Source organism: Heptranchias perlo, unplaced genomic scaffold (genome assembly GCF_035084215.1).
Source record: "Heptranchias perlo isolate sHepPer1 unplaced genomic scaffold, sHepPer1.hap1 HAP1_SCAFFOLD_315, whole genome shotgun sequence".
NCBI lineage: Eukaryota > Metazoa > Chordata > Chondrichthyes > Hexanchiformes > Hexanchidae > Heptranchias > Heptranchias perlo.
This window is the reverse complement of record NW_027139327.1, coordinates 238470-251455: the sequence shown is the minus strand read 5'-3', so window position 1 is coordinate 251455 and position 12986 is coordinate 238470. Positions and strand designations below refer to the sequence as shown.

At 55.1% G+C, this 12986-nt stretch overlaps 1 protein-coding gene across 1 annotated transcript in view; it reads left to right on the top strand.

Moving 5' to 3' along the window:
* Positions 1-12129, top strand: part of LOC137311237 (cytosolic 5'-nucleotidase 1A-like) — a gene marked incomplete at its 5' end in the record, with an annotated part of 85685 nt that extends 73556 nt beyond the window's left edge. Inside the window, 2 exon segments of the mRNA XM_067978555.1 lie at positions 5424-5608; positions 11440-12129. Coding sequence (XP_067834656.1) covers positions 5424-5608; positions 11440-11781 — 527 coding nt within the window.
* Positions 12130-12986: the final 857 nt, after the last annotated feature.

Below are 12986 nucleotides of genomic sequence, written 5' to 3'. Positions count from 1 at the left end.
GGCGAAAGTGGAGCAATAGGGTAGGAGAATGGGAGAAAGGAAATGGTGCTGAGAAAATGGAAGTGGAAAAGACACTTTTAAGGATGGGCAATAAATGTAACCATGCTAATGTCACCCACATCCCGAGATTACATTTTTCAAAAAGCACTGGGCACTTTCTATACTCCTCTAGGATTTCTGCAGTATTGAGCTCTCGGTGTCTGACATAAACTTCCCTTTTCTGCCTTATCTTACCCTGTGTGCTCCTTGTCATCCAGGGGGCTCTAGATTTGGGAGTCCCACCCTTTTTCTTTGTGGGAACATGTTTACTCTGCACCCCTTGAATCTCCCCCTTGAATGCCTCCCACTGCTCTGACACTGATTTACCTTCAAGTAGCTGTTTCCAGTTCACTTTTGCTAAATCACTTCTCAGCTTAGTAAAATTGGCCTTTCCCCAATTGAGAACTTTTACTCCTCGTCTGTCTTTGTCCTTTTCCATAACTATGCTAAATCTAACTGAATTATAATCACTATCACCAAAATGCTCTCCCACTGATAATCCTTCCGCCTCCTTCCATTCCCTAAAACTAAATCCAGAACTGCCCCCTCCTCTTGGGCTTGCTATGTACTGGCTAAAAAAGTTCTCCTGAATGCAAAAGGGAGGAGGATAAATGTTTGACAAAAAAATATCTAAAAGGGTTTGGGAAAAGGCCATGGGAGTAGAACTAAGTGAAGAGATCTGCCAGAGAGCCGGCACAAGCACAATGGGCCGAATGGCATTACCGTCACCGAATCCCCCACCATCAACATCCTGGGGGTCACCATTGACCAGAAACTTAACTGGACCAGCCACATAAATACTGTGGCTACAAGAGCAGGTCAGAGGCTGGGTATTCTGCGGCGAGTGACTCACCTCCTGACTCCCCAAAGCCTTTCCACCATCTACAAGGCACAAGTCAGGAGTGTGATGGAATACTCTCCACTTGCCTGGATGAGTGCAGCTCCAACAATACTCAAGAAGCTCGACACCATCCAGGACAAAGCAGCCTGCTTGATTGGCACCCCATCCACCACCCTAAACATTCACTCCCTTCACCACCGGCGCACCGTGGCTGCAGTGTGTACCATCCACAGGATACACTGCAGCAACTCGCCAAGGCTTCTTCCACAGCACCTCCCAAACCCGCGACCTCTACCACCTAGAAGGACAAGGGCAGCAGGCACATGGGAACAACACCACCTGCACGTTCCCCTCCGAGTCACACACCATCCCGACTTGGAAATATATCGCCGCTCCTTCATCGTCGCTGGGTCAAAATCCTGGAACTCCCTTCCTAACAGCACTGTGGGAGAACCTTCACCACACGGACTGCAGCGGTTCAAGAAGGCAGCTCACCACCACCTTCTCAAGGGCAATTAGGGATGGGCAATAAATGCCGGCCTCGCCAGCGACGCCCACATCCCGTGAACGAATTTTTAAAAAATGGCCTCCTCCGCTGTAAAATTCTATGATGATCTGTGTATATTTTTAATATTTGTTAGAGATGTGGATGGTCACTATAAAGACCACACTTAACAAAGACCACACTTAACAAAGACCACACTTAACAATAGCAGTTGAAGGACTCAGTAGCATATCCAAACAGATAGAGGCTCAGGGCCATTCCCTCTCCAGTCAGTTGTGTCGCTACACTTCACTTCCTTGAGTTGCACTGACTTGTGTTGACAGGGCTGATTTAGCCGTGAACTGTGGGGACCTGACTCGTCCGAATTTTCCGGCTGCATTTTATTCTTGCCCAGCCCCCACTCCACCTGCTGCCTCCTGTTACCATGGCTGCATTCATAGCATAACTTGGGCAATGCAGAGCCACAGCTGCCCATATATGGCAGTGTGACACGTGTCGACGAGGGCAGATTTAGACCCGGAGCCAACTGGCGGTGAAAGTCACCCTCAAACGGAATGAATGGAGAATGAACATTTTTCCAGATGCTCTGCATGAGTCTCAGCACCTCACACCAGATCCTGCATCCCCCCACCCTCAACCCCACCCTCACCCTCACCCTCACCCTCAACCTCACCCTCACCCTCACCTCTACCCTCACCCTCAACCTCACCCCCACCCCTATCCCCACCCTCACCCTCAACCCCACCCTCACCCTCACCCCCACCCTCAACCTCACCCTCACCCTCACCTCTACCCCCACCCTCACCCTCACCCCCACCCTCACACTCACCCTCACCCTCACCCTCACCATCACCCTCAACCTCACCCTCACCCTCACCTCTACCCTCACCCTCACTCTCACACTCACCCCTCAGCCCCCACCCTCACCCTCACCCCCCACACTCACCCCTCACACTCACCCCCACCCTCACACTCACCCTCAACCTCACCCTCACCCTCAACCTCACTCTCACCTAACCCTCAACCTCACCCCCCACCCCTATCCCCACTCTCACCCTCACCCCTCACCCCCCACCCTCACTCTCACCCTCACCCCTCACCCCCCCGCCCTCACCATCCACCCTCACCATCACCCTCACTCTCACCCTCACCCCTCACCCCCCACCCTCACTCTCACCCCCACCCTCACCCCTCACCCCCCCACTCTCACCCTCACCATCACCCTCACTCTCACCCTCACCCCTCACCCCCCCGCCCTCACTCTCACCCTCACCCCTCACCCCCCACCCTCACTCTCACCCTCACCCCTCACCCCCCCGCCCTCACCATCCACCCTCACCATCACCCTCACTCTCACCCTCACCCCCCACCCTCACTCTCACCCCTACCCTCACCCCTCACCCCCCCACTCTCACCCTCACCATCACCCTCACCCTCACCCCCCACCCCCACCCTCACACTCACCATCACCCTCACCATCACCATCACCCTCACTCTCACCCCCACCCTCACCCCTCACCCCCCCACTCTCACCCTCACCATCACCCTCACCCTCACCCCCTACCCTCACCCCCACCCTCACACTCACCATCACCCTCACCCTCACCCCCTACCCTCACCCCCACCCTCACACTCACCCCCACCCTCACTCTCACCCCTAACCTCACCCCTCACCCCCCCACTCTCACCCTCACCATCACCCTCACCCTCACCCCCCACCCTCACCCCCACCCTCACACTCACCATCACCCTCACCATCACCCTCACTCTCACCCCCACCCTCACCCCTCACCCCCCCACTCTCACCCTCACCATCACCCTCACCCTCACCCCCTACCCTCACCCCCACCCTCACCCTCACCCCCCACCCTCAATACCCACCCCTACCCTCACCCTCACCCCCCACCCCCAGCCTCACCCTCACCCTCACCCTCACCATCCACCCGCACCCTCACCATCACCGTCACACTCACCCCCACCCTCACCCCTCACCCCCCCCACCCTCACCATCCACCCCCCACCCTCACCCCCCACCCTCAATACCCACCCCTACCCTCACCCTCACCCCCCACCCTCACCCCCACCCCCACCAACCACCCTCACCCCTACCCCCACCCTCACCCCAGACCCTCACCATCCACCCTCACTCCTCACCCCACCCCCACCCTCATCCTCACCCTACCACCCTCACCCTGGGTGGGTCTGGTGTGTGGGGGCTGAGGGTGGGAGGGGGGTGCGAGTGGGCGGGGGCTGAGGGTGAGGTGGTTGGGGGCTGAGGGTGGGTCGGGTGGGTGGGGGTTGAGGGTGGGTGGGGGAGGGGCGGGTGATGCTATGAGGGTGGGGTGTGGAGGGTGCGGTTTGAAGCTCTGCTCAGGGTCGAACAGGACGCTGAGATTACGGACGGTTCAGTTCAGCTGGACAGAGGGATGGGAGCGGGGCTCAGTATCACTGAGTGCAGTTTTAGTTGGCAGCCAAGAACGATGGCTTCGGAGATCCCAATGGAGGAGGTTGTGACTCATCCATGACTTGCTGGTGAGAAGTGGTGCAGAGATGGAGCTGGGTGTCATCGGTATACTGGAGGACGATGACTCTATGCCTGCAGAGGGGAAGGGGAAGGACGTTGGAGAGGAAGTGAAGGGAGCTGGGGAGAGGTCTTTGGGCTACTCCAGTGTGTGAGTGAGAGGAGAAACCAATGTTGGAAATGCTCTGACTGCATTCTGATAGGTCAGAGTGGAGACAGGTAAAGGTGTCTGCAAAGGAGCACAATAGTGAGACACAGTGAGAGAGAGAGAAACTTGGAGCAGTTGTCTGTGCGCTGGGAATGTTTCTATCAGAGTGAGAAGGACCTGTCCTCGGGCTGGTGTTGGGAATGTTCCTGTTCACAGTGAGAAGGACCTGTCCTCGGGCTGGTGTTGGGAATGTTCCTGTGACAGTGAGAAGGACCTGTCCTCGGGCTGGTGTTGGGAATGTTCCTGTCAGAGTGAGAAGGACCTGTCCTCGGGCTGGTGTTGGGAATGTTCCTGTCAGAGTGAGAAGGACCTGTCCTCGGGCTGGTGTTGGGAATGTTCCTGTCAGAGTGAGAAGGACCTGTCCTCGGGCTGGTGTTGGGAATGTTCCTGTCAGAGTGAGAAGGACCTGTCCTCGGGCTGGTGTTGGGAATGTTCCTGTCAGAGTGAGAAGGACCTGTCCTCGGGCTGGTGCTGGGAATGTTCCTGTCAGAGTGAGAAGGACCTGTCCTCGGGCTGGTGTTGGGAATGTTCCTGTCAGAGTGAGAAGGACCTGTCCTCGGGCTGGTGTTGGGAATGTTCCTGTCAGAGTGAGAAGGACCTGTCCTCGGGCTGGTGTTGGGAATGTTCCTGTCAGAGTGAGAAGGACCTGTCCTCGGGCTGGTGTTGGGAATGTTCCTGTCAGAGTGAGAAGGACCTGTCCTCGGGCTGGTGTTGGGAATGTTCCTGTTCACAGTGAGAAGGACCTGTCCTCGGGCTGGTGCTGGGAATGTTCCTGTGACAGTGAGAAGGACCTGTCCTCGGGCTGGTGTTGGGAATGTTCCTGTGACAGTGAGAAGGACCTGTCCTCGGGCTGGTGTTGGGAATGTTCCTGTCAGAGTGAGAAGGACCTGTCCTCGGGCTGGTGTTGGGAATGTTCCTGTGACAGTGAGAAGGACCTGTCCTCGGGCTGGTGTTGGGAATGTTCCTGTTCACAGTGAGAAGGACCTGTCCTCGGGCTGGTGTTGGGAATGTTCCTGTGACAGTGAGAAGGACCTGTCCTCGGGCTGGTGTTGGGAATGTTCCTGTTCACAGTGAGAAGGACCTGTCCTCGGGCTGGTGTTGGGAATGTTCCTGTGACAGTGAGAAGGACCTGTCCTCGGGCTGGTGTTGGGAATGTTCCTGTTCACAGTGAGAAGGACCTGTCCTCGGGCTGGTGTTGGGAATGTTCCTGTGACAGTGAGAAGGACCTGTCCTCGGGCTGGTGTTGGGAATGTTTGATGATTGTCCGACTTGAACTAAGGTACTGACTGAGTTTGTCTCTTTTTCCAAGGGATTGCTGCTGCCACAATCTTCAGTCCCAGTAAAGAGATCAGTGTCTCTGAGAAACAGCTGCGTGTGGCATTTGATGGAGATGCTGTACTTTTCTCAGATGAATCTGAAAAGATTGTCAAGGAGCAAGGTTTAGATAAATTCTTTGAACATGAACAGACTAATGAAAACACACCATTGGCCACGGTAAGATATATTACAGATCGAAGGGTGAACAAGGGGGGGCGGGGGCAGGGCGATGGGACCTGTGGAGAATGGTGTGAATAGAGAGCCAGAGTGGATCCACATTCACACCGAGAGTGTGGCGTTCCTGATCGATTGGGAGTGTAGCAATGGCTCAAGCGTCAGAGTGTGTCAGCGAGGTTTCCCAGTCATCAGTTGGAGCTTCACTGTGAGGTACTCAACCCATCGGCACACTGCATGGACAGTGCCAATGTGGGCAGTGTTCCTCACTGGTACTGCCCATTCAGGGTCGGTGGGCACTGTCTACACGGTGTGTGTGGGCACTGTCTACACGGTGTGTGTGGGCACTGTCTACACGGTGTGTGTGGGCACTCTCTACACTGTGTGTGTGGGCACTCTCTACACTGTGTGTGTGGGCACTCTGTACACTGTGTGTGTGGGCACTGTCTACACGGTGTGTGTGGGCACTGTCTACACGGTGTGTGTGGGCACTCTCTACACTGTGTGTGGGCACTGTCTACACTGTGTGTGGGCACTGTCTACACTGTGTGTGGGCACTCTGTACACTGTGTGTGGGAACTCTCTACATTGTGTGTGTGGGCACTGTCTACACTGTGTGTGGGCACTCTGTACACTGTGTGTGGGAACTCTCTACATTGTGTGTGTGGGCACTGACTACACTGTGTGTGGGCACTCTGTACACTGTGTGTGTGGGCACTGTCTACACGGTGTGTGTGGGCACTGTCTACACGGTGTGTGTGGGCACTGTCTACACTGTGTGTGTGGGCACTGTCTACACTGTGTGTGGGCACTGTCTACACTGTGTGTGGGCACTGACTACACGGTGTGTGTGGGCACTCTGTACGCTGTGTGTGTGGGCACTGACTACACTGTGTGTGTGGGCACTGACTACACTATGTGTGTGGGCACTGTCTACACTGTGTGTGTGGGCACTGTCTACACTGTGTGTGGGCACTGTCTACACTGTGTGTGTGGGCACTGTCTACACTGTGTGTGGGCACTGTCTACACTGTGTGTGGGCACTGTCTACACTGTGTGTGGACACTCTCTACACTGTGTGTGGGCACTGTCTACACTGTGTGTGGACACTCTCTACACTGTGTGTGGGCACTCTGTACACTGTGTGTGTGGGCACTCTGTACACTGTGTGTGTGGGCACTGTCTACAAGGTGTGTGGGCACTGTCTACAAGGTGTGTGGGCACTGTCTACACTGTGTGTGTGGGCACTGTCTACACTGTGTGTGTGGGCACTCTGTACACTGTGTGTGGGCACTCTCTACACTGTGTGTGTGGGCACTGTCTACACTGTGTGTGTGGGCACTCTCTACACTGTGTGTGTGGGCACTGTCTACACTGTGTGTGTGGGCACTCTCTACACTGGGTGTGGGCACTCTGTACACTGTGTGTGTGGGCACTGACTATGCTGTGTGTGTGGGCACTCTCTACACTGTGTGTGTGGGCACTGTCTACACTGTGTGTGGGCACTATGTACACTGTGTGTGTGGGCACTGTCTACACTGTGTATGTGGGCACTCTGTACACTGTGTGTGGGCACTGTCTACACTGTGTGTGTGGGCACTGTCTACACTGTGTGTGTGGGCACTCTCTACACTGTGTGTGTGGGCACTCTCTACACTGTGTGTGTGGGCACTGTCTACACTGTGTGTGGGCACTGACTACACTGTGTGTGTGGGCACTCTCTACACTGGGTGTGGGCACTCTGTACACTGTGTGTGTGGGCACTGACTACGCTGTGTGTGTGGGCACTCTCTACACTGTGTGTGTGGGCACTGTCTACACTGTGTGTGGGAACTCTGTACACTGTGTGTGTGGGCACTGTCTACACTGTGTATGTGGGCACTCTGTACACTATGTGTGAGCACTGTCTACACTGTGTGTCTCACTCTTTACTCTGTGTGTGTGGGCACTGTCTACACTGTGTGTGGGCACTCTCTACACTTTGTGGGCTCTCTGCACACTGTGTGTGTGGGCACTGACTACACTGTGTGTGTGGGCACTCTGTACGCTGTGTGTGTGGGCACTGTCTACACTGTGTGTGTGGGCACTCTGTACACTGTGTGTGGGCACTCTGTACGCTGTGTGTGTGGGCACTCTCTACACTGTGTGTGGGCACTGTCTACACTGTGTGTGGGCACTCTGTACACTGTGTGTGTGGGCACTGTCTACACGGTGTGTGTGGGCACTGTCTACACGGTGTGTGTGGGCACTCTCTACACTGTGTGTGGGCACTGTCTACACTGTGTGTGGGCACTGTCTACACTGTGTGTGGGCACTCTGTACACTGTGTGTGGGAACTCTCTACATTGTGGGTGTGGGCACTGTCTACACTGTGTGTGGGCACTCTGTACACTGTGTGTGGGAACTCTCTACATTGTGTGTGTGGGCACTGACTACACTGTGTGTGGGCACTCTGTACACTGTGTGTGTGGGCACTGTCTACACGGTGTGTGTGGGCACTGTCTACACGGTGTGTGTGGGCACTGTCTACACTGTGTGTGTGGGCACTGTCTACACTGTGTGTGGGCACTGTCTACACTGTGTGTGGGCACTGACTACACGGTGTGTGTGGGCACTCTGTACGCTGTGTGTGTGGGCACTGACTACACTGTGTGTGTGGGCACTGACTACACTATGTGTGTGGGCACTGTCTACACTGTGTGTGTGGGCACTGTCTACACTGTGTGTGGGCACTGTCTACACTGTGTGTGTGGGCACTGTCTACACTGTGTGTGGGCACTGTCTACACTGTGTGTGGGCACTGTCTACACTGTGTGTGGACACTCTCTACACTGTGTGTGGGCACTGTCTACACTGTGTGTGGACACTCTCTACACTGTGTGTGGGCACTCTGTACACTGTGTGTGTGGGCACTCTGTACACTGTGTGTGTGGGCACTGTCTACAAGGTGTGTGGGCACTGTCTACACTGTGTGTGTGGGCACTGTCTACACTGTGTGTGTGGGCACTCTGTACACTGTGTGTGGGCACTCTCTACACTGTGTGTGTGGGCACTGTCTACACTGTGTGTGTGGGCACTCTCTACACTGTGTGTGTGGGCACTGTCTACACTGTGTGTGTGGGCACTCTCTACACTGGGTGTGGGCACTCTGTACACTGTGTGTGTGGGCACTGACTATGCTGTGTGTGTGGGCACTCTCTACACTGTGTGTGTGGGCACTGTCTACACTGTGTGTGGGCACTATGTACACTGTGTGTGGGCACTGTCTACACTGTGTATGTGGGCACTCTGTACACTGTGTGTGGGCACTGTCTACACTGTGTGTGTGGGCACTGTCTACACTGTGTGTGTGGGCACTCTCTACACTGTGTGTGTGGGCACTCTCTACACTGTGTGTGTGGGCACTGTCTACACTGTGTGTGGGCACTGACTACACTGTGTGTGTGGGCACTCTCTACACTGGGTGTGGGCACTCTGTACACTGTGTGTGTGGGCACTGACTACGCTGTGTGTGTGGGCACTCTCTACACTGTGTGTGTGGGCACTGTCTACACTGTGTGTGGGAACTCTGTACACTGTGTGTGTGGGCACTGTCTACACTGTGTATGTGGGCACTCTGTACACTATGTGTGAGCACTGTCTACACTGTGTGTCTCACTCTTTACTCTGTGTGTGTGGGCACTGTCTACACTGTGTGTGGGCACTCTCTACACTTTGTGGGCTCTCTGCACACTGTGTGTGTGGGCACTGACTACACTGTGTGTGTGGGCACTCTGTACGCTGTGTGTGTGGGCACTGTCTACACTGTGTGTGTGGGCACTCTGTACACTGTGTGTGGGCACTCTGTACGCTGTGTGTGTGGGCACTCTCTACACTGTGTGTGGGCACTGACTACACTGTGTGTGTGGGCACTCTGTACACTGTGTGTGTGGGCACTCTGTACACTGTGTGTGGGCACTGACTACACTGTGTGTGTGGGCACTCTGTACACTGTGTGTGTGGGCACTGACTACACTGTGTGTGTGGGCACTCTGTACACTGTGTGTGTGGGCACTGACTACACTGTGTGTGTGGGCACTCTGTACACTGTGTGGGTGGGCACTGTCTACACTGTGTGTGTGGGCACTGTCTACACTGTGTGTGTGGGCACTGTCTACACTGTGTGTGGGCACTGTCTACACTGTGTGTGTGGGCACTGTCTACACTGTGTGTGGGCACTGTCTACACTGTGTGTGTGGGCACTGTCTACACTGTGTGTGGGCACTGTCTACACTGTGTGTGTGGGCACTGTCTACACTGTGTGTGTGGGCACTGTCTACACTGTGTGTGGGCACTCTGTACACTGTGTGTGTGGGCACTCTGTACACTGTGTGTGTGGGCACTGTCTACACTGTGTGTGGGCACTGTCTACACTGTGTGTGTGGGCACTGTCTACACTGTGTGTGTGGGCACTGTCTACACTGTGTGTGGGCACTCTGTACACTGTGTGTGTGGGCACTCTGTACACTGTGTGTGTGGGCACTGTCTACACTGTGTGTGGGCACTCTGTACACTGTGTGTGTGGGCACTCTGTACACTGTGTGTGTGGGCACTGTCTACACTGTGTATGTGGGCACTCTGTACACTATGTGTGAGCACTGTCTACACTGTGTGTCTCACTCTTTACACTGTGTGTGTGGGCACTGCCTGCGCTGTGTGTGGGCACTCTGTGTGTGGGCACTCTGTGTGTGTGGGCACTGTCTACACTGTGTGTGTGGGCACTCTGTACGCTGTGTGTGGGCACTCTGTACGCTGTGTGTGTGGGCACTGTCTACACTGTGTGTGGGCACTCTCTACACTTTGTGGGCTCTCTGCACACTGTGTGTGTGGGCACTGACTACACTGTGTGTGGGCACTCTCTACACTTTGTGGGCTCTCTGCACACTGTGTGTGTGGGCACTGACTACACTGTGTGTGTGGGCACTGTCTACACTGTGTGTGTGGGCACTCTGCACACTGTGTGTGTGGGCACTGACTACACTGTGTGTGGGCACTCTGTACACTGTGTGTGTGGGCACTCTGTACACTGTGTGTGGGCTCTCTGTACGCTGTGTGTGTGGGCACTCTGTACGCTGTGTGTGTGGGCACTCTGTACACTGTGTGTGGGCACTCTGTACACTGTGTGTGTGGGCACTCTGTACGCTGTGTGTGTGGGCACTGACTACACTGTGTGTGTGGGCACTCTGTACGCTGTGTGTGTGGGCACTCTGTACACTGTGTGTGTGGGCACTCTGTACACTGTGTGTGGGCACTCTGTACACTGTGTGTGTGGGCACTCTGTACGCTGTGTGTGTGGGCACTGACTACACTGTGTGTGTGGGCACTGTCTACACTGTGTGTGGGCACTCTGTACGCTGTGTGTGTGGGCACTCTGTACGCTGTGTGTGTGGGCACTCTGCACGCTGTGTGTGTGGGCTCTCTGTACGCTGTGTGTGTGGGCACTCTGCACGCTGTGTGTGTGGGCACTCTGCACGCTGTGTGTGTGGGCACTCTGCACGCTGTGTGTGTGGGCACTCTGTACACTGTGTGTGTGGGCACTCTGTACGCTGTGTGTGTGGGCACTCTGTACGCTGTGTGTGTGGGCACTCTGTACGCTGTGTGTGTGGGCACTGACTACACTGTGTGTGTGGGCACTCTGCACGCTGTGTGTGTGGGCACTCTGTACGCTGTGTGTGTGGGCACTCTGTACACTGTGTGTGTGGGCACTGACTACACTGTGTGTGTGGGCACTCTGTACGCTGTGTGTGTGGGCACTGTCTACACTCTTGGTGAAATTTATTAATTCCATTGAACAGGGGCCTCTCAAAGGTTTTTTGGAATCGCTAGGAAAGTTGCAGAAGAAGTTTTATGCTAAAGGTCAGCGTTTGAAGTGCCCAATCCGCACCTACCTGGTAACAGCGAGGAGTGCTGCCAGCTCAGGTGCCCGAGCTCTCAAGACATTGCGCTCCTGGGGGCTGGAGACAGACGAGGCTCTGTTCCTCGCCGGTGCTCCCAAGGGGCCTCTCCTGCAGAAAATCCGGCCCCACATTTTCTTTGATGATCAAATGTTTCATGTGGAGGGTGCAAAGGAGATGGGCACGATCGCAGCCCATGTTCCTTATGGAGTTGGTCAGAGGTGCAGAAGGAAGGAGGAGTAGGAGGAAGGCAAGGAACCTGAGCAAAGTGCATGAAGGGGTGAAGTGTGGGCTGGAGCTGGTTCCTGTGCTAGTTGTGTGCTGTGATGTTCAGGCCATGCAAGACCCCGACATTAGCCCAGTCTCTGATATGAATGTCCTTGCAGTAGTTTCCATATGGCCCGCTTCTCTTTGGTTCACCTCCTCCGGCTCCTTCTGCCGTTCTGACCTAGCGCTCTCTCCAGCTCTCTCTGAATCCCTGATCTTCCTGGGGTCGATCACCTGCCCCCGTCCCTCTGCCCTGGCACTGGGCAGGACAAGCCCATCCAAAGTCCCCTGATCCTCTCTGGGCACAACAGTGCCAGTATATCCTACCCAGTGCCATTGACATGACCTGGGACACCCGCAGCACAGGCCTGCCGTCTCACAGGGCCAAATGCATGGCAGAAGGGGAGGGGGTAAATTTCAGCCCAGCCGTGAGCCTCTCCACCCTGAAACTATATATCGGGGGTCGGATATCGGGACTTCTGGGCACTGGGAGCATTCTGAAGTGGGGGCTTAAAATTAAACTTACCTCCCTGTCTTCAGCCCGAACCCAGGACTCCCACAGGGCCCAGGACGAGGGTCAAGGGCAGCCCATAAAGACCAGGTTTCAATGGACCCCTGCAGTGAGGGAGAATGAAGCAGAAGACAAGGGACAGTTCCTCCCTCCTCAGACCGGCCCCTGCGGTCAGCTTAAGCCCAGCTCCAGCCCCGAGGAAAACATGGGTCTTCCCAGAATAGGCCGGTCGGAGACCCAGCAACAGGGCTCTTGTTCCATCTTAACTGAATGCTGAGCCTGAAAATGGGGCAAGCATAAGGAATCGCCCCACCTGTTCTCAGTTCACTATCCCACCTGTTCTCAGTTCACTATCCCACCTGTTCTCAGTTCACTGTCCCATCTGTTCTCAGTTCACTGTCCCACCTGTTCTCAGTTCACTATCCCACCTGTTCTCAGTTCACGATCCCACCTGTTCTCAGTTCACTGTCCCACCTGTTCTCAGTTCACTGTCCCACCTGTTCTAAGTTCACTGTCCCATCTGTTCTCAGTTCACTGTCCCACCTGTTCTCAGTTCACTATCCCACCTGTTCTCAGTTCACTGTCCCATCTGTTCTCAGTTCACTGTCCCACCTGTTCTCAGTTCACTGTCCCACCTGTTCTAAGTTCACTGTCCCATCTGTTCTCAGTT